Raw genomic sequence first — 20,852 nt, 5'->3', positions numbered from 1 at the left:
GGAACTGCACTAGCTCTAGGATTTGTTTGTTGTTGAGTTGGAATTGGAGAAGGCAGCTATAGGAAAGATGAGCCAGGCAGGGGAGGAACAACTCGGTTTGGCTGTCAGGCATAGTTAGGGAGAGAGGAGGAAGCTTCACAGAGGAAGGAGAAACAATAGCTTTAGATGCAGTACTACTTTGCCAGTTGCCACCCTACTACTGAAATTTTGCAAACAGGTCCTCTGCGGAGGACATTTCTGTATGCCTCAGTCCTGTGAAATGGGAATAGTAATATTTCCTTACATCATAGAGGAGTTGTGAGGAGACACAATAATATTTATGATGCACTCAGATACTATGGTGGTAAAGAACAGGCAAGTACACAGATAGCTAAGATAGATGTTCAGCCCCCATCTCCACAAAAGTGTCTACATTTGTCTGCTGTGTGATGTTGCCTCCCTCCTTGTTCATAGTTTTGAGAAAACATGGAAAGACAAATTCATGGTTCAAGATTCCCTCAGCTCACTTGTTTTTAAGTAAATGAAGCCAAGGGAAGTGGGGTTCATCACCTTAAAAGGGGGAAATTTGGAGGGAGCCCCTAGTTAAAAGATTAGCACCTTTTAAAAAAAAAAGAAGTCCCAAGCACTACTGTGAGCAGCTGTGTTTTTGTGCTAGGATTTGAGATGATTGTTCTAACTTTAACAGAGGCTGGGTTGTCAGAGTCGAAAGGCTGCGACCCAGGAGCACATGCCAAGAGACTGAGGTTTATTTCCAGCAGCTCCTGCGCCCCTCTGTATTGTAACTCAGCCCTGCGATGAGACTGGATGGGCAGCATTTGCCTGCTGGACTTTTGAAGGGAACTGTGAGGGGGGCTGAGGGAGAAGTGTCCCCTGGCTGTCTGCCAGGGGGAGTGACTCTGGTTTGTTTGTGAGGGAGGGAGAAGAGGAGGGGTTTGAGCAGTGAGCGGGGAGGGACCGGCACCTGTAGGGCTAGTGGATGGCAGCGGTTAGAGCAAGGGGAAGGAACAGAGCAGCAGCAGCAGGTGGAGGAGGAGGAGGAAGGCAGTGGGGGAAGGGCGGTCAGTTCCCTGGGGGAGGGAACCGCAGAGGGCAGTGGGGCGGAGGAGGAAGGAGGCACAGGTGGGTGTGGGGGAGCGAGGCGGGGCGCTGGGCTGGCCGGGGCTGTCGCGGTGACCCTCGGGGGAAGGCTCCAGGCAGAGGGCGGCGGCGCCATGACCTGGAGCTGGCGGTGGCTGCAGGGGCTGGTCCTCACCTGGCTCCCCATAGGTGAGTGGGGGGGAGGGGGAGCGGGCTGCAGCCGGGTCTGGCTCAGCGGGAGCCGCGGCCACACAGGGGCCCGCCCCAGTCTTCGGGGCCCCTTGGAAAGGGGCTGCGCCATGTCCAAAAAGGGCCCCAGCAGGGGGGTGGCGGCTCGTCAGGGGAGCCCTCCCCAGCCGCGGGGTCTGTGATTTCCCCCCCCCCAAAGTACTTGGACTCTTGCTCCCCCCTCTTCCTGGAGCAGTTCTGGGGCGGGGGATCTCCTCCCTGGGGGGCCTGCTCCCCTCTGCGCTGGGGTTCATGCATCCCTGGAGACGGGACTGCTGGGCTCTTCCCTAGCTGAGCTGGGCAACCACATGGGGGAGAGGGGGGCGAGAGGAAGATGCTGGGGCTCAGTGGCTAGCCTGGGTGCTTTGCCATCCACGTGCCCCCTGCAAGCAGGCAGCAGCCTTGTCCCTAAAACCCCTTGTGGTGGGCGCGGGGTGAGTTCCCCGGGAGAAGGGGCAAATGGGGCTGGGCTGCTTTGCAGCCTCCCTTGTGGTTTCACAAAGGGTGACAGTGCTGTGAAGATGGCCAGACATCCAGGAAAAAGAGGCTTCAACAGACAGGGCTCCTCTCTTGAGGAAATCACTGCTCCCAGCCTTGAACCATTCCCTACTGTCTGGAAGTATTGACTGTAGCATTCTTGGTGGGTTGCTGGACAGTCACTGGGTGATTCAAAGATGGCCTCATGATCTTAACAAAGATCCTATATTCAGAGGGAGGCAGTGTACAGAGCAAAATATGGAGTTGTGTACACTCATTGATTGTCTTGTCTGAGAGCAACACTGCTATATGATTGTGATGGTCCCCTGGTGTTATCAGGTCTGGTGATCTGCTCCTTGGATTGCACAACCAAATGACACTAGCCAATGTCTCCGGCCCCAGAGACAACCCTAAGAACCTCCATCTTGCAGTGTCCGGTTATGCCCACAGGACGCTGCAAGCTTATATGAGTTTGTCAATTTAACAAAGAAATTGATATGTACCAGGCTTGTTATCCCAAGGGGAGTCTCTGACACACTTCAAACCAAATGTACTGCTTCATGTAGAATAAACAGATTTTAAGTGATGGGCAAAAAGTCAGAGTGGTTACCAAAAGACAACAGAAAAAGAGATGAGACAGGCCTTTGAGAAGAAAAGATGTTCATGGTGACCATCTCCAAACTATTTGAAAGGAGTGAATGAAGCCTTCTTAGGGCTTGTACACACTAGCACTTACTTTGATACAACTTAAGTTGCTCAGGGGTATGGAGAAGCCACCCCCCTCTCCCAATCAACGTAAGTTACGCTGACTTAAACACCAGTGTGGACAGTGCTATATCAGTGGGAGAAGCTCTCTTGCCAACATCGGTACCACTCAGGGAGGTGGAGTAATTATGCTGATGGGAGAGCTCTCTCTCCAGTTGGCATAGAGCATCTATGCTAGCAGTTCTGCTGTACCAACTCTAGTGTAGACTAGCCCATCAACCCTTGGTAGTTCTTGTGGGTGAACCAGTAGTATCCTGTGGCTAACTCTATTGAAATCAGCCAGTACTTCCATCAGTATCAGCATGGATGTTTGGCCTGGGTATATGGCTGTAAGGAGATAGATCAACCAGTGCAATCATTGCTGTCTCCCTGCCATATCCAGCTCTGAAGCCTGACTGGTATAGAATTTTCATAGAGATCAGATGCTGCTGGAAGAGATGTGGCAATAACTTCACAGTAACTTTAGCTAGGGTGAAAACTGACAGACAGGGAGTTAGTCTACAAGTTCATAATGGCTTCTTGAGAATGACCTAAACCACCTGCCTCCTAAGGAGACCTTCTAAAAACATTAAAATGTATTGTTGGCATGCGAAACCTTAAATTAGAGTGAATAAATGAAGACTTGGCACACCACTGTGCCAACCTCTGACCTAAACTATCGCATGTTTTAGGGTAACAGTTTCCCCTCTTAGAGGCAGATGCTGATTAAATTGGTCAGAAGTAGGACCAAGTGGTCTTCATTTGATTTCACCAGTCATCAAGGGCAATGCCATTTCTCCAATGAATATGAAATCTGAGGCTTCAGTAACTAAAAATCTAGCAAGTGTTCAGTCTGATGCTCTCTTCCAGGCAGGGAGAGAGAGAGCAACTCCAGTACCCTATTCACTGGCCTATAAATTCAAGGGATTCTTTATCTAGCTCTGCAACTGACTGTGTAACCTTCGGTGAGTCAGTTAGCTCAATGTTTCAGAAGTGCAGAGCACCTGCAAGTCCTATTTATTTCCATGGGAAGTTCTTGCATCTTTGAAAACCAGGCTATCTTTGTGCTTCAGTATCCCCCTCTGTAAAATGGAGGTAGTGACCTTGACCCACCTTTGGAAAGAGCTTTGAGGTCCACAGATAAAATGCACTATATGAATTTTAGGTATGATTTTATTCCTGCCTGGGAGACACTGTTAGAAATAGTTTATGGGAATCTGATGCTGTGTTTCTTTGATTTGAACCTTAAAGGAGATATGCCCCTGAGCCACTAAGGGTCTAATCAGCTCAAGATTTTGCCAGGTGTAGCAATGTCTTTGCTGCCAAAAAGACTGGGGATGTGGGTTTACAGTGAGAACACCAGCAGTATGGGATTATGGAGGAGCTCTTCAACGATGCAATGGAAGTTAGATGGCTAGCTCACAATGACTTTCTGCTAGAGTTAGGGCAATTAGGTACCTTTTGCCTTGAAAATCTCTGCCTAAACCCATTTCATCCCACCCTTGCCATGTCCTGTCCTGTGTGGGCTACTCTCCCCTTCAGCAGTGTTTGTATTGGGTTATCTAAGGGTGCTGGTGATATCTTTGTTATTATTAATTAAAAGCACACCCTTTTGTGTTATCTTATTTACCCTTGATAAGGGAATGCTGGGGTGTGACTGAGCTAATGTACTGTTTATTGAAACCTTTAAAAATTTACTCAGTAGATGTAGTTGTTTGGGATGTAACATGCCACAGACTAGTAAGGATTAACTATATGGATGAAATGAATTAGGTGAAGAGAGTCAAAATTATACCCTATTAAAAAGAAGTGATGTGAATTGTTCTGAACTGATAAGTGGGCTGCCTTTATTAACTGTCCTGTTGCAGTGAAGTATGGCAGTGTCATCTTTTTATATCACAGTTAGTGCCAGATATTATTGTGGCAAATAACTTAGAATGATTTTAAAAATTGATGTTTATATGAATGTGTTGAACCACAGATGATATGCTCATTAGGCTGACAAGTCTAAGGCCATGCTAATTTACATCTGCAGATAGCAACCACGGTAATTACATTGCTTGTGCCTATCTACACTTTGCTCCTTGTGTCGGTGGTGCATGTCCTCACCAGGAGCACTTGCATCGATTGTACTGTCAGCGTGGGGCATCGTGGGACAGCTCCTGAAAGCCAGTAAAATGCAGGCTCTACACTGACATTGCATTGACCTAACTACATTGACCTTGACTTTACGCCTCTCGTGGACATGGAGTTATTAAGTTGGCATAGTGGGGCAGTTATGTTGGAAGGAGCCAGATTTCAGTGTAGATTTCAGTGTTAGGTCAACATAGGTTGGTGTAAGGTAGCTTAACTATAGTGTAGACCAGGCCTTAGAGCTCCTACTTGTGCTTCAGATCACCATATGGAGACGGGACTAGATGCCTCTTGAGGTCCGTTCTACTCCTATATGTCTATGATTCTGTGGTTACCATGCTGGCTCAGGATGACATTTTCTTCCCATGGGATAATGATTCATAGAAATACTTTTATAGGATGCATATTGCATTCTTTGTAGCAATTGGTCCTGGCCATTGTCTGACAGGAAACCAGACTAGATGGACTAATGTGTATGTTATGGGTCAGAGATGGGGACTGGGAATTGGAACCTCTGAGTTCTTAACCTGGCTTTGCTACTGACTCCCTGTGTGACCCTGGGCAAGTTTCCTTATCTGTAAAATAGCTATGATGATACTTCACGTGAAGGGTTTTGAGCCTTCCCTTAGTGTAGCACTTGTGAAAGGCTAGGAGTGAAAGTTGCTATAGAAGGGCAAGGTGACGGTGCTGCTACTACTGAATGGCAGCTCTTATGCAACATTGGCTGGTGCCTCTTGTGTTCTCTCCTGCAGGCTGCCTCTCCCTGCTTGTGGTAGTGCAGGATATTGAGCGATACACCACTTTATTTGCTTCTGTGATCCTCAAGTGTGACTACAGCACTTCAGCACAACTGCAGGATGTAGTGGTGACATGGCGCTTCAAATCCTTCTGCAAGGACCCCATCTTTGACTACTACTCTGCCTGTGAGTGCTCTACTCCTCCTCCCTGGGATGCCTCTACAATGGGGAGGAAGGAGGGAGACTCATTGTGTGGGGGGGGAAAGCCTTTGACCCTCTGCTCACAAACCAAACAGTATGGTGGCATTTCCTGCAGGCTCTAGGCTGGGGAAATTTGTGGCAGGGATTGTCACTGAGGGGAGTGAAGGCTTTAATATTCCACCTCTGTAGAAGTTCTGGCCAATAGCAGCCCATCCTCCTCATCACATCATCACTGGTATGCGTGGAACCCAGAGTTCTGCCTTTGTGTAGTCAGAAACAAAGGCCCTGCGGGCAGTGAGAATGGGCAGCAAACAGACTTTATAGCTGAGATTTCCTGCCTCCATGGGAATGAAGGTCCGCATGGTCACAGCTGGCCAGCAGAGACCAGGCATTATAATTTAAGGGGACTAGAGGAAATGGAGCAAATGCCTACTTTTCGGGGGCATGAGCCACAGCATACTAGTGCCAGTGATGGCCTCTCTTGATTAAGTATCTTGTGTGTGATCCTTTGGACTGACTTTATGGAAGTGCAAACAGCAAACCTTTCAAATCCACTCTCCTTCTCCTCCCCTCGATGTGATTACAAGAGAATACCTGTTGGGGCTTAAAGAAGGTTAAGATTGGTGATTGTATGTACATATGATTTATCTCCCTTCCATATGCCTCCCCAAGTTTCAGCTCACCAGACACCTTGAAATTGAGGATTATGTTGCTAGCTTGGTCTCGGAAATAAATCCTATTCCCTCTCATCCTCTAATAATTCCACTGGATCCACTGTCCATCTCCAGATTCTATATTCCATAAGTGCCTATAACGTGCTAGACTTTGTCCACATACACAGAAAGACACAGTCCTTTCCCCATTCTCAAGAAAAGCAACATGGAAAAGTTGGGGAAAAGGGAGACAATCCATACATCTCTGTTCACCTCAAAACTCTATTTAAGAAACCTAATATTTTTTGAAATGGTTGAGATTTGTTCCACTTGTCCCATATCTCTGCTGCATATCTCGGGTCACCTCATGGTTCCCTCTACACATTGAGAACTGGCCTCCTTTCTGCTCCTCTCTGCCGTCGTAATCACTGTGGGAGCAAGAGCCTTCTCTGCAGCTTCTGCGTTCTCAAAATCTCTCCGCCTCACTGACTTTCCATCTCCGTTCACTTTCTAACTCCGTAAAAGATTTTGTCGTCCCTGTTTTGCAATATACTTTGTATTAAAGACTCAACACACTTTACTTTGTATAATCACATATTCACTCACACCCAGATAGAAGGGATATGACACAGATACACACAATATGTCAGTAAGGGACTCCCTGCCCTTTCTGAGGTTATAGCATTTGGGGTTTCAGATCAGGGCTTGACTCAAATCCTTGTTGTCATCTAAGTTGTGTTTAATGGCTTATTTGTAGCCTACCAGGCTGGGTTAGCTCTTGGCCAGGACCCATCCAATGACTGTAATGACAACCAGCGGACGGTGCGCATCGTCATTCAGAGACGTGGACAGAGCGAGCCTGTGCTAGGCATAGAGTACAGACAGCGCAAGATCACCATCCAGAATCGTAAGTGACCACTGGGGAGGAAAAAGGGCATGAATCCAGTAACAACCCAACCTTCTGCCCGCCATCACGTCACAAAACATGAATTTGGTCAACTCTATCTGTGACTGACAGACACTATGAGCAAGGCCTGCAGCCAGATTCCTGTTGAATGTCACCACTGGAGGATGTTTACAGTTCCACAAGCTAAAGCTGAGATAAGGGCACTTGGATTTCATACTCTCACGCAAGCTGAGCACCACAGGGGTTAGGAAGGAATTCTGCACCATATGTGGCAAGTGACCAGGTGCATTATATAGAGTTCATTTTTCTCTGAAGAAAGGTAGTTGCTACAGCCAGACTTGGGTTAATAGACTTGATGGAATGATATGGTGTGATCAGGAGGTGAGATACCAGACTTAATGCATCAGTGATGTGACCTGATGTGGACAGGAGTGTGATAGTGAATTCAATCTGATATGATAAATTCTAGGGATATTTTTCTGATTGTGCAATAACATGCTTTGATGTGGCTGACTGATTCATGCTCTGGAAAAATAATAGGATGACTCCTTATTAGGAGGAGAGAAAAGTGAAAGATAGAGGGGTGTGTACAGTGTAAAGGTTTCATCATATTTTGCAGAGAACAGGGTGATATAGTGTACTATTCGTAAGTAAGGCTACCCTCCAGTGGCTGAGCCCACAAAAGGGATAAGGGACCTGCTGCTGCAACTGACAGAGGGAGCTCTTGGTTAGCTTGAGTGGCAGTCCTGTATAATTTGCTGATGAAGAACCAGGGTTCTAGCTTCCCAATAGAGGGATGGTGGTGCAGCACCTCTCTGTGATCAGTAGCACAGGAATTTTATTACACTAGGGTCTGAGAGCAGAGCCAGTCCCAAAGTGGCCTCTGCTCACTGTGTGGTTTTTCTTCCCTAGGGGCAGATCTTGTGATCAATGAGGTAATGTGGTGGGACCATGGAGTCTACTACTGTGCTGTTGAGTCTCCAGGAGACACTGCAGGCGACCCAGACAAAGAGGTTAAGCTCGTTGTTCTGCGTAAGTGCCAGCACTCTGTTTTTCCACCCACCTGTAAATCTCACCTGCCATTCTCTTTTCTCTCTCACCTCAAAGTCTCTGGGAGGTGCTGTGTGTACCTGCAGCAACTTAATTCCTCTTCTCCTCCTCCCCCTTAGATTGGCTCACGGTGATCTTCATCATTCTTGGTGCTCTCCTCCTCTTCATACTGATCGGGGTGTGCTGGTGCCAGTGCTGTCCCCAACACTGCTGCTGCCATGTCCGCTGTGCCTGCTGTCCAACCCGGTGCTGCTGCAATGAGGAAGGTGAGGCAAAAATGGGCATGTATATCCCACGTACTATGGCATCCACAGGTACGGAACATGTCTCGTATCACTCAGCGTATGGGGAAAGCAGGGCTTTTTAGTAGCAAGCTACCCTGTGACATTTCTCTGGCTAATGTTACCCTCAGAACAACATTTCTAAAATGAGAGATTGTCGTCTAGACAACATGGTCCCCATCCCTTCCCTCCCTTTTTGTCCCATGTCCAAATGAAGCAACCCCCACCTCATCTCTCTCTCTCTCTCTCTCTCTCCTCCCCCCTTCCACCATTTTCCTCACATGGCTAGCTCAGTGTCATTTCTTCCCTATCCCACTGCAGTTCTTCTACCCCAGCAGCTGATATAGGCAGGGACTGCCTTGTCCCAGGAGTCATGGTAGAGACCCTGCCCTTAGGTTCATTGACAGAGCTACAGTCCTAAGTGCAGTTCTGCTTCAAAAAGTAGCTTTATAAAAGCTGAACTTTTGTGTCACTATGGCTAGCTCTAAACTGCTATAGTTTACAACTAAGGCCAGATTACCCCATCTCTGGGCTTTTAGACAAACAGCCACTTCAGCTAGAGTGTGGAGGCGAGGCCCTGGGGCAGGAGGGGTTGTGTGTTTGGAGAGCAAGCCCTTGTGTTGTAGTGTGGGAGGTCAAACCTACCACCTGAAGCGGTGGCTTCTGTCCCACAGGGCAGGGCCTGGATCCCTGCTGTGGGCATTGCAACCTGGCACAGGGGGTTGCAGCACCACATAGATTTGGTCCAGGTTGGGCTGCAGAGGGTGGCCAGGGGCAGAAGTCAACTTTTTTGTTTGCTCCTTCTCCTTCTTTCTCTGGTTCCTTGACTGTAATTTGTGCTCTTCTCCAGTCCTCTCCGTTCTTCTGCACTTTTCCCTCGATTGCATGCTGGGATTTATGCGTGTAGAAACCCTCTAAGCAATTCTTCCTTTTCTGCCTCTTTTAAGAGGTCCTTATAGCTATTGCTGTGCTCCATTGCTCCCTGACCCAATTCCTTTTGGTCTTTATTATTATTATTGAGCGTCCAGAAAGGTACTTGTCTCCTTCCAAAGTAAACAAAGAATGAGATGCTAGAGGCATCTCAAAATAAGTTCCTGGGATAGCAGGACGTTATATGGAAAAACTGGTTATGTCCCAGTACAGCCAGAAGAACACAATACATCCCCACACATACAGTATCTTTGTTTGCTTGGGCCACTAGAGGGCGGCCCACACCATCTGAAGCAAGAAAAGCTGCTAATGATGTCCAGGTAAAGGTTAAGGACCTGGTTTTTTGAATCTCTTAGAGTATGTCTAAAATGCACACCAGTGGCGTGTGGGGTACCTGTAGCTGCACACCACAGTGTAAACAGGTTGCATCCACACTGTGGTGTGTAGCCACATGTCAGTGAAAAGCTGTGGCAGAGGGGAGCTGCCAGAGCTTTTCCCTGCTGACTCCTCACTGCTGCAGCCTTTCCCTGTGGTGAGAAAAGGCTCCTGCATCTTGACACTACACTGCTAAAAGTCCCAGTGTAGACATGGGAGGTACTGCTTGGGTCATATAGGGGGCATAGTCACAGGATTCAGGCATATCTTACTTTACTCACCTAAGCAGTACCTCACAAATTACACTGCTATTTATAACCATGTTAGGGGGGCATGCATTATATGTACTGTACACATCTCCATAAGGAGTGTGTAGTACAGACATGCCCTTACTGACACTGATTTTGATTTTGGTAACAAAACAGGTGGGTTTATCCTGGATTGGGGTTTGCATTATGTATATAAACACAATGTTCAGTGGACCAAATTCATCCCTAGTGTAAGCAAGTGTCAGTCCAGTGGAAAGTTCTGGGATAAACTCGTTGGTCTAGACTGGGGGAAACTGTGTGACTCCGTCCTATCAGCAGCTTTTCCTACTACAAGCCCCCATCACTCCATTGGTCTGTAAAGTAGACATTCAGCAGGTGTGCAGAAAAGTGTAATCAGCTTAAGAGAGTTAGGCTATTTTACCACTGTGACAGGTTGCCCCTCCCCACACTTTTCTGGGATGCCACTGGATGCACTGGGGTACCACTGAACTTGCCAGACCCACCAGCCTGGGTTCCCTTACACTGTGCTGCTGTGACCAGCTCTCAAGCTCCCTTCCAGCACACACACAGGCAGGGCCACACCCGGCTGCAGGAACACACAGACATGCTGAGATCAGCTCTGTATGGGAAAGCTCCACTTGGGGATTACCCAACAGCACTCAAGTGCACACCCCCTCTGGGGTGCAAACACAAAATGGTATGGCCTGGCAGTGCACAGAGAACTGTACAGCGTAAGCTTATGAGATAAATGACTCCCCCGAGCTCACCCAGCGGGTCGTTAGCAGAGCAGGGAAAAGAATCTAGGTCTCAGAGTTCCCAAGGCAGTGCTCTATTAGGCTGCACTGCTCTGAAAAGAAACCAATCAGGATTAGAGCGCTGTAGTTATTGACTTCCTAGCCTGTTGCTCAGACCACATGACACTGGTCTGCGCTGGGGTGGATGGATGGGTGAGGTGAGGGTTGCGTGAGATATTTGTATTGGGAGATCCCCAAACCACATAAGAACAAACAGGTGTTTTTCACTCTAGGTGGCTTGTTAGATTAAGGCAAAATGAAGAAATTCCCTGCCTCAGAGAGCGTACTCTGCCCTACGCTGGTGAGGACAGAAAAGACACAATTTGTTGTGTGTGGACTCACTTCTTATGAGTGTCCTTAGAAGAAGTGAGTCTTCAGGAGGGACTTGCATGGGGAGTGTGTGGTGGTTGGCAAACAGATATGGAGGGGAGCATTCCACATATCGGAGGCAGTACGGAATGGGAGAAGGTGAAAAGGATTTTGAGACTGGCATCTTTGGTGGCGCACAGGATTTGGAGTGGCTGGGGAAATACAATGAGAGGAAAGATCAGTGGAGTAGACCAGAGCCAAGTTTGTAGCACTTGCACGGTTAGAACAAGAAGTTTAAACTTGGAAGGGGAGAAATTCAAAGTTGGGGATGACATGGTCAAACTGGTGAGCAAGAAAGATAACTTTAGCAGCGCTACTGTGCATCGATTGGAATAGTACAATACTGTACAGGTGTTGGATCAGCCAGAGAGAAAGAGGTTGGCGTAATCCAAACAGGAGCTGGGCAGAGCATGACAGAGTGCCTTAGCTCTGAGGACAGAGGAAGGGATGGCTTTGGAGATACTTTGTGGAAGACAAAAAGGAAGGATTTGGACAGTTTGCATGGATGGGGCAAAAGAGAGCGAAGAGTTTACTGTAACTCCCCCATCATCAAGCCAGCTGTAATTCTGGGCAAAAAGAAGGTTGGAAGTGTTGTCAGCAATGATGGGGGCATGGAGGACTTAAAGAGGGGTTAAGAGAAAGAAGGAAGTGTAAAGTGCCTCTCTCACTATGTGTAAATCTCCGTCTTGAACTGCTTCACAGCCCTCCCTCTAGTGAAAAAGCAGGTGGACCTTTTACATTAAAAGGTGCAGTACATAACAGAACCATTCCTCACAAGGGAACTCTTTCCCAGGTGCCTCAGATAGTTTTGCACCCCAGCAGAATTCCTCTGTTTCCATTTCTAGCAACTACTCTAGACCTTCTCTTCTTTCCTGGGTCATGCTCATTATGCTGGATCCTCCCTGCCTCTGTTTCAACTTTGCCCCAAGCCAAAGAGAGCCCTTCATGTGGTTGATCTCCAGTAATTCTCTATTGCTCACACCCACATGCCGCCATATGCCAAGCAAAGTTTGTATCAAGAGCGCTGGGCAGGCAGTGTCCCTGAGCAGAAACGCTGTAACTGTGTCTCTTCTCGCCTAGCCCTGGAACGACATCGGTTCATGAAGCAGACTCGGACACTCATGCCATGGATGACACACCACCCGTTCTACGTGGGAGCTGACAGGAACTCCCAACTCTCTTCTTACCAACTGAACCCATTGCTGCAAAAAGGTGAGCCCTTGGGTATCTGTGCAGGGAGAGTGAGGCTGGCACTTGAGTCTGGTAACTCCTTCGGGTCTAGTGACTTGGCTGTACTTCTTCAGCCACAGTGGTGATGAAATGTTCCTACTATGACTCAGTTATGTTCAGTGGTGAGCTGGAGCCGGTTCCACAGGTTTCCCAAGAACCAGTTGCTAAAATTAGACTTCCGTGGAGAACTGGTTGTTAAAGGGCCAGGGGGTGGGCAAAGAACTCCAGTCCACAGCCGGACCACCCTGTTGCTCCCAGGATTCCCAGCTAGGGAGACTGAGGCTCCCCTGGCCCCTCCCTCGCTTCCCTCCAGCTGCAGGTGGCCAGCCATGGGCACCAGCTGGGCAGCTCAGCTGAGCTCCAGAGGAGTCCTTGCTGAGCTGCTCAAAAAGCGGCAGCAGGTGTGGCGGGGGTGGGGGAGAGACTGCTGCAAGCTCCAGGGCTGGCTGGAGGGGAGGGGCAAGTGGGGCAATTGGCCCGGGCCCTGCAGGGGCCCCCAGCCCCACGAGGATGTCTCCTCCAGGCCCTCTCCTGCTTCCCCCACCCCGCAGAGCTGCAGCATGGCCAGCAGCTGGGCAGCTCAGCTGGGCAGCTCAGCTGAGCTCTGAGCTGCTGGCAAGGTGACGGGGAGGGGGGCTGCGAGCTCTGGGGTCGCGGGGGAGTGGTGTGGGGAATGGGGAAATTTGCCCCGGGCCTCCGGCCCCATGAGGATGTCTCCCGCAGAGCTGCAGCGTCCCCAGCAGCTGGGCAGCTCAGCTGAGCTGAGTTTTCCTGCTGCTTTGAGCTGCTGGCTAGGGAAGAGACGGGGGGGCTGCGAGCTCCAGGGCGGTGGCGGGGTGGGGAGCTGGGGCAATTTTGCCCCCCGGCCCCTCCCCCACCCCCACCCTTAAATCAGAACTTTTTATAGGGACCCGGTTGTTAAGATTTTGGCAGCTCATCACTGGTTATATTGTACCATGAGGTAAGAGCAGCAAAGGCATCTGACGAAGTGGGTATTCACCCACGAAAGCTCATGCTCCAAAACGTCTGTTAGTCTATAAGGTGCCACAGGATTCTTTGCTGCTTTTACAGATCCAGACTAACACGGCTACCCCTTTGATACATGAGGTAAGAGGGGATCCAGTCTCTCTGCCCTGGAGAGGGAGCTACAGGGGTTATGCTGTTAATAGTCAACTCCTTATAGCCAAAACTGACACACTATGAGTAGAAGGCAATTCATTTATGCTGCTACCAGTCTGTATAAATGACTGAGGACAAATGATCCTCAATATCTCTATTACATCTAACAAAGAAACAAGGGAGGATTCACATTGAGCTTAATTCTTGCCTGTTGTTGGTTCCTTATGTATGTTTTCAGCCCTCCCTCCCTCAAAAAAGGTAGTTAAAGTTGTAAATGAGTGTAAGTAATTTAAGGAAAAGGTTAAAAGACTGTTGTACAGAGATGATTAGCAAACCAGAGTAGGATTTCTTATAGAAAAACTTTAAAAAAGCAAACACTGGAAAATAAGGAAGTGCAGCATGCTGTTTTCCCAAACAACTTTAACTTTGCCCTTGTTCACCATCAACTTGAAACAAGTTTTTTAATACTGTCCTGACAGCCATACAGCTGCACAATGTGCATCTTCAGATTTAGCTCTTGCAATTTCAGGACATATTATAAACTGCTTATATGCTTATTGCTGGAAGACCTCCTAATCAGTGATCTCTTACAACTAACTGATATTGTCCACCATGCTTCTGTGCATGCTGTCTTTGTACAGCCAGTCAATTAGCTCCTATAGCTGCTCATCTCTTAAGCCCCATTTTCCTGGCCCAACTGTACATCTTGGCCTTGTCTACACGACTGGGGGAGATCGATCTAAATTACACAACTTCAGCTATGTGAATAACGTAGCTGAAGTTGATGTGCTTAGATCTACTTACCACGGGGTACACACTTCGCGATGTCGACTGGAGATGCTTTCTCATCAACTCCCCTTGCACTTCTCCTTCAGGTAGAGTACAGGAGTCGATTGGAGAGCGATCTGCCATCAGTTTGGCAGGTCTTCACTAGACCTCCTAAATCAACCGCTGATGCATCAATCACCCAATGTCAATTCCCCCAGTAAGTGTAGACAAGGCCTTATAGTCATTCTGTCTGTAACAGAATGAATTTGAGATTGAGCCACCAAGGCTGGCATGGTTTGAGATGTGGTACTCTGACACATGTCTGTTAGGAGAGTTCATGCTGGCAGAGGAGAGGGGCAGAGTTAAGATTGTTTGGAATACCATAAGTCTGTGTTCATTACAGTTCATTAGTTTGCTACTCTTTATGCTAATCTTCATAGTACTTAGTTTTTTTCATAGTATTACAGTCACAAATATGAATCAACTCCAGCTTCACAAAGTTTTGCATGTGAATTTACATTTGGCTTTTGACGAAGTTGGCAGGGAAATGAACTGGTGTCCTCTCCATACAGAACAATTTGTTCTTTTTCAAGCAGCTAAATTAGAAGAATGCCTCCTGAACTGACATTCCTGGTTGGCTGGATGACCCTGTGACTTACCACCTCTAACTTCCCCAGAACACTCCAGCCCCACTACTATCTTGGCTTTGGTTCTTGCTGCATGTGGTGTGAGGGCTAGATGGCTTTGCAGGGGTCCCTTTGCCTAACAGGCAGAGAGGGGAGAAAGTATCTGATAGCTTAGTTGGCTCCGTTTTGACTCAGGAGAGCCAATTTGCTCATTAGCAGGGAGGGGGATGTCTCCTTATTGCCTCTCCCTGACTGCTGCTCTCCCTTGTCCCCTATCCTTAGATGTCTCTCTGCAGAGCAGCCTCCCACTGGTGCATTCACAGGGCCAGCTGCCTCCCAAAAACAACATCCTGGACTATCTGGAGTCTGAGATCCAAAACCTCAACCTATCCCAGCCCCTCCTACCCTCCCACCACTTTGGAGCCAACCAGCATCCGAGTGTGCTCTCCTCCCTGAGCTCGGAGGTTGTGGAGCGCAGGGTAATCCAGCTGCCTCCCATCACTGAGCTCATCCCATCCTCGCAGAGGAGCAGTAACTTGTCACACCTGCAGCGAGCTGGCCATGCTGCAGGACCCTGGGGCTCCACAATAGACGATGAGAGGGAGGACTGGAGAAGACGCCAGCCCTTGGATGGAGATTCTCACTCCAGCTTCAATCGGGAATCCTGGGACAAGGGACGAGACCAGCCACCTCAGAGGCATGGGGAGGGCAGCTATGAGGGCAGGCACCGGAGTTCGAGGCAGGATGTTTCACCCATGCGCCGACCAGACCGTGGCAGGTATGGTGGCAACTTCTACCCTGAGGAGGCCAGGGAGCGCTCGGACCGCCGCTTCGACCCCAGGCAGCAGCCTTTGGAGAGGCAAAACTATAAACACTCCAACAGAAAGGGCAACAATTCGGAGCAGCGGGGTCGCCAGCATCGCAGCTACTCTCCTCCAGTGCAGCGAGAGTCCTGGAGCTCAGCAGAAGAGCATGATCACTTCCAGGGGAACAATAGGCAACGCCACCATCGCTCCCCAGGTTGGCCAGAAGACAAGCCACCCAGTTACCGCTCACTGGAAATCATCCCAGCCAAGGACAGCAGACATAGAAGCAGCATGGGACAGCAGTCGGTGAGTCAGAGTCCCTGACTGCTCTCTGTTGGGAACGGTTAGCCCCTCTGTGTGTGGGAGAATGGGTGTCAAATGCGTGCTGGAGTCTGATGTATGTCAAGGTTGGGGTTAGGTGCAAAATGTCCCACACAGCTTGGTTGAGGGAGGTGCTGAATTCTTCCCCATTGTGTGCACACACAGCTTAGTTACAGTGTGTCAGGGTAGGAGGGGTATCAAATTGTTCCCCTGATGCACAGCCTTGGGAAAGGGTATCTGTCGTCCCAAGGCACAAGGGGTGGGGTTTTTGTTTTTGTTTTAAACTTTGATTAGTTCCATTTTTTAAATACTTCAATTGGTGTGTTACTTCTATAAGTCTCTCTGCTATTTAAGAAAATTAACAATAATTTTGTAAGGAGCAAAATATACCTTTATAAATACCTGTATCTAATATGGCCAAAACATTCAGACTTGAGCACCTAAAGTTAGGCACCAACGTCCGTATTTAGGTTCCTAAACTAGTGGCCTGATTTTCAGAGGTACTGAGCAGTTAGTGCCAATTCTACTGCAGATACCTGGACTGAGAACTGAATTTGCTTCACACTGAACAGGGATTAGCTGAGAACAATTTTTGGGAGCTTTCAACTTGGGGCAATATTTGAACTGGCAATGCAGGGGCAAAAGGCTTCATATCCAATTCCCAACCTTTGAGTTATCCAGCCCATTCCCTATGTCCCCTGACTTTTTTTTTTATACATCCCAATTTTTAGGAAGTGTGGGGAAACAAGTGACCTCCAAGTCCCTCAGATGTAGGATCTTAAAACAGAGGGCTCTTGTCAAAGGGGTCATGCCCCAGAGCAATGTGGTATTCCCCTCCGCTCTCCCCTCTCCTGTCAGAGCTACAAAGATAGGTTTTCCTTAGAGAAACCTAGATCCAGTTCTAACTCTGTTGCTGGTACAAAGGTCCTTTCTGCTTTGCTACAGAGTGGGGTAGGGAGACGTGTGTTATCCCCACACTTGTGATTCTCTCTTTTTTTTTTTTTTTTTTTTTCATTCTGCAGGAAAAAGGAAGTTCCCGCAGTGGGAAAAGCATGGTCATTTAACACCATGGTGGAAGGACTGAAACTCTCAATGGTTCTGTTTTTGGGGGTCCCTTTTGCCCTCCCAGTGTGTAATTTGGGATGGCTACTTCTGACTGAAAAGGAGACCTGCAACAACTGGATAAAATAAAATGTAGTGGAGACCAAGGAGGAATCTGTACGAAGGGTGCCAGGAGTTCAGTGCCTTTATAACATCTGAAAACCTTCTTATTCCTTCCTTACTCTAGAGACTTTGGTTTCAAACAGACCCTGGTTGTGGAACGTGGTCCCTTTGAGAGTAGAGCTTCTGGTGACACTGAACAAATAGCATGTCCTCCCTCTCTGACTTCAAATATCACCAAATGTTGTGCATGTGGCCCTGAGATTCAGCACCACACATTCGAATGTTCGCTGTGACTAACAAGTGATTGTTTCCTTTTTGCCTCAGTGAGTTTCTGTGGTACAGCCCTTAATGAAACTGCCAAGCAAACAATTTATTGTGCGGTAAAGGAAGCGTCGGAATGCTGCGCACACATGCGGATTTAAGTGCACTCTCTACAAGAGAGCACAGCAACTTCTGTGCTTGGAAAAACGCCTGAAAATTGCCAGTGCTTTCAGCTTATATTGACACGTACCTTAATAAGGACATGAAGAAGCTCTGCCTGGCCATTTGACCCAGACTCTAGTGGATTCATGAGTTCAAAGTACTAATCTATAAGGTTCTGTTATCATAGGTTGATGCTGAGCTATGGGTAACTGCCATCCTGGCAACAGTGGCCTGATTTTCAAAGTTACCACACTCATGCTTGTTTTAAGTCAATAGGAGCTTGGTGATATCCTGTCACCTCCAAAAATGATGCCCTGTTTGTTTGTTTGTTTGTTTGTTTGTTTGTTTGTTTGTTTGTTTGTTTGTTTGTTTGTTTGTTTGTTTGTTTGTTTTTTGAGGAATCCACCCTTTCCCGAGCATCTCATATGCTCTGCTTTCCTTCTTGGCCTCTGTCCTCCTGCGGTGCGTCTGGGAAAAATGGGCTCTAGAAGATAAGTCTTGTCCCCTGCTTTGCTAGTGCCCTCCTAACATGCTATTAGGGAGCTGATCTTTACCCTGAACATTGCATTTTTCCTAAACTTGTTGCTCAACGGATCTGTGGTTGGGTTACTATTGGATTAAGGTGTCAGCCTATAAATTACCCTGTAACTAAAAGCAAAGAGAGAATTTCCTTTGGAAACCAATTGCAACAGACAGAATAGCAGGTCAGTCTGTGTGGTGTTTTTTGTTGTTTTTTTTTTTTCTCTTGGCTGTGTTGCAAAAGATGAGACAAAAGAATCCTTTTCTCTGGATGTTGAGATAAGAGGCTTCTGATCACCGTGGTAAAGCTGCTTTCTAAAGGCACTTTGTGAACTGCTGACAGTAGAGTTCAGCTCTTTGTTGGAGCTTTGGGAATGGCTTATATATTATTTTGTAATTTGCAACACCTAAAGGTTGGTCAAGACCTATTCTTACTTCATCCAGTCCATTTCCCAGCTGGCACAGGATTGCTCTCTACAGGACACTTTAAAACTAAAACTATCAGTGGAGTGCTTGCCACTTCCTTTGGGAAACTAGCTTACAGGAGTGATTTTGAAAATGACCCTTTTTTGCACTCTTGTGGAGAACCTCCCTCTGGAATTCATATAGAGTGCTTTTTCTCCCTCCCTGGGGCTGTGTGTACGCCAAATAAATGAACTCATGGATAGCACTGGTGCAAGTATCAATGGAGTGGTGTTACCACACTAGGTGTGTTCTTTGTGTTTGTGCTTTTACCCTTTGCTCATACTTGGGCAGTACTGCAACATGGTAGCAGTGCTTTCTCTGGGTGTACTGTCCCACAGTTCCCAGCACTGCTGCCTGAAGCAGTGGCTGCGAGTGGATTCCGAAAGGCCGTCTGGTAACCTAGGGCCACTGTGAAAGGAGTCAAATTCCCACAATTCCCTGGGAACTAGTGACATTTCTTAGTTCTTCTCTCACACTGAGGGCGAAGGATGAACATCCAGCTCCCTCTTATTGTTCTATAAGAGGGTTTTTTTTTCTGGATTATCCTGAAAGAGTTGGAGACCAAGGCCAACAGCTGATGAGACATCTTATGTAATGATCGCCATCTTGGCCAACACAGCAGGGATTGAAACAGGGACCATTAGAGCTAAAAGCTTGAGATAAAAAACCAGGCTGTACTGCAGGAGACTAACACACTCACCTCTTCTCTGGACTGGGAGATGTATAACCTGCATGGACTACTAAGTCACACATGCCCCACACATGGAACAGCTGGCTCCGTACAGAACTTGAGGATGATGCTCCTAGGTCTAGTGTTGCTTCTGGGTCTGTTCCACGGCTGCACATCTGTGTAATCAAGTTCAGCTTGAGAGCTGTGATGGACACAGCAGGGACTTCCTAATTTAATGTTAGAGAAGACTTTTCTGTATTTCCATTGTGAGCTAATCCTAACATTGCAGCAACCAGAATGTAAAGATGAGGTCTCCATTCCCCACAGAAAAAAAGAGACAATTGCTCTGTGGAACCTGACTATCTTAGATGGATCTGTGAAAATGGTTATTTAAAAATGAGATTTTAATGATGTGGTAGTGGTACTTATGTAATTCTGATGGTTTTAATACATTTCTTTCTCTGTGTGGTTGGCTAATGATTTTGTATTAGTTATGAAGAGTTGGTGGACAACTGAATTGATATTAAAGAACAGCATTGTTGCCTCTTCTTCCCACATCAGTATCCCATTCTGAGGGTATGTCTACACTTAAACCACTACAGTGGCCCAGCTGGAACACTGCAGCGTTGCTGCTGTCTACACTGCATCAAGAGGGTTCTCTCATTGGCATAGGTAATCCACCTCCCTAAGTCTTTTCTCAACCTAGCACTGTCTACACTGGGGGTAGTCATCACCTCTCTCTCTCTCTCTCTCTCTCACAGGGGTATGGATTTTTCACACCCCTGAAAGCTGTAGCTATGCCTTTGTAAGTTCCCCATATAGACTAGTCCTGGCACTCAGCATTGCCCCTCTGCTGAGCAGAAGCAGATGTCTGGGGCTGAGCAAGTTGACTTCCCAGAGAGGAAAAATCAATAATATGGATTCTGGATATATTCAGTTTAACTTGCTTTATCTACATGCACCTTAGTTCTGAAATGAGATGATCAAACAGCATGCAGCACAATCCCTTCTCTTCTTCCTACTATCTCAGCCCAAAGCAGTGCCCAGCTCCCAAGGAACAACTGCACCCCATGAACTGATTCTAATGGGAGCCCAAGGCAGATAGTAAACTGCTTTTTGCACAGCTTCTTCTTTCCCCCAAAGCCGCCTCTACACAAAATCTTCTATAACTCCAACCTAACACAGCATGTCTTCCCAAGAGGCAAAACTTGTTTGCATGCTAAGGGCTGTCCTAAACTGAAAAGTTGCATCAGCATAACTACATCTCTCAGGAGTGTGAAAAATCCACACTCCTGAGAGACACAGTTAAGATGACCTAAACCTTGCTGTAGACAGTAGGTCAACAGAAGAATTTCGTTGACCTAGCTGTCTACAGCAGGGTTTAGGTCATCTTAACTGTGTCTCTTAGGAGTGTGGATTTTTCACACTCCCCCCTACCTCTCCCAAAAGGAGTAACTTACCTAGACTTAAGCAATGGGAGAACCCCTTCTATTGTTGTAGTAATTGTCCACACTGA

General features: G+C 47.5%; 1 protein-coding gene across 1 annotated transcript; it reads left to right on the top strand.

Moving 5' to 3' along the window:
* Positions 1-1,210: 1,210 nt before the first annotated feature.
* Positions 1,211-20,646, top strand: ILDR1 (immunoglobulin like domain containing receptor 1). The gene is made up of 8 exons (XM_050958894.1): positions 1,211-1,266; positions 5,412-5,582; positions 7,008-7,157; positions 8,070-8,189; positions 8,327-8,473; positions 12,306-12,437; positions 15,251-16,080; positions 17,118-20,646. The coding sequence occupies exons 1-8, from the start codon at positions 1,212-1,214 to the stop codon at positions 17,157-17,159; spliced, it is 1,647 nt and encodes a 548-aa protein (XP_050814851.1). The 5' UTR covers position 1,211; the 3' UTR covers positions 17,160-20,646.
* Positions 20,647-20,852: the final 206 nt, after the last annotated feature.

This window comes from Gopherus flavomarginatus, chromosome 1, assembly GCF_025201925.1.
Source record: "Gopherus flavomarginatus isolate rGopFla2 chromosome 1, rGopFla2.mat.asm, whole genome shotgun sequence".
Classification (NCBI taxonomy): Eukaryota; Metazoa; Chordata; order Testudines; family Testudinidae; genus Gopherus; species Gopherus flavomarginatus.
The sequence above is the reverse complement of the archived record's forward strand: the minus strand, read 5'-3'. Positions and strand labels throughout refer to the sequence as shown.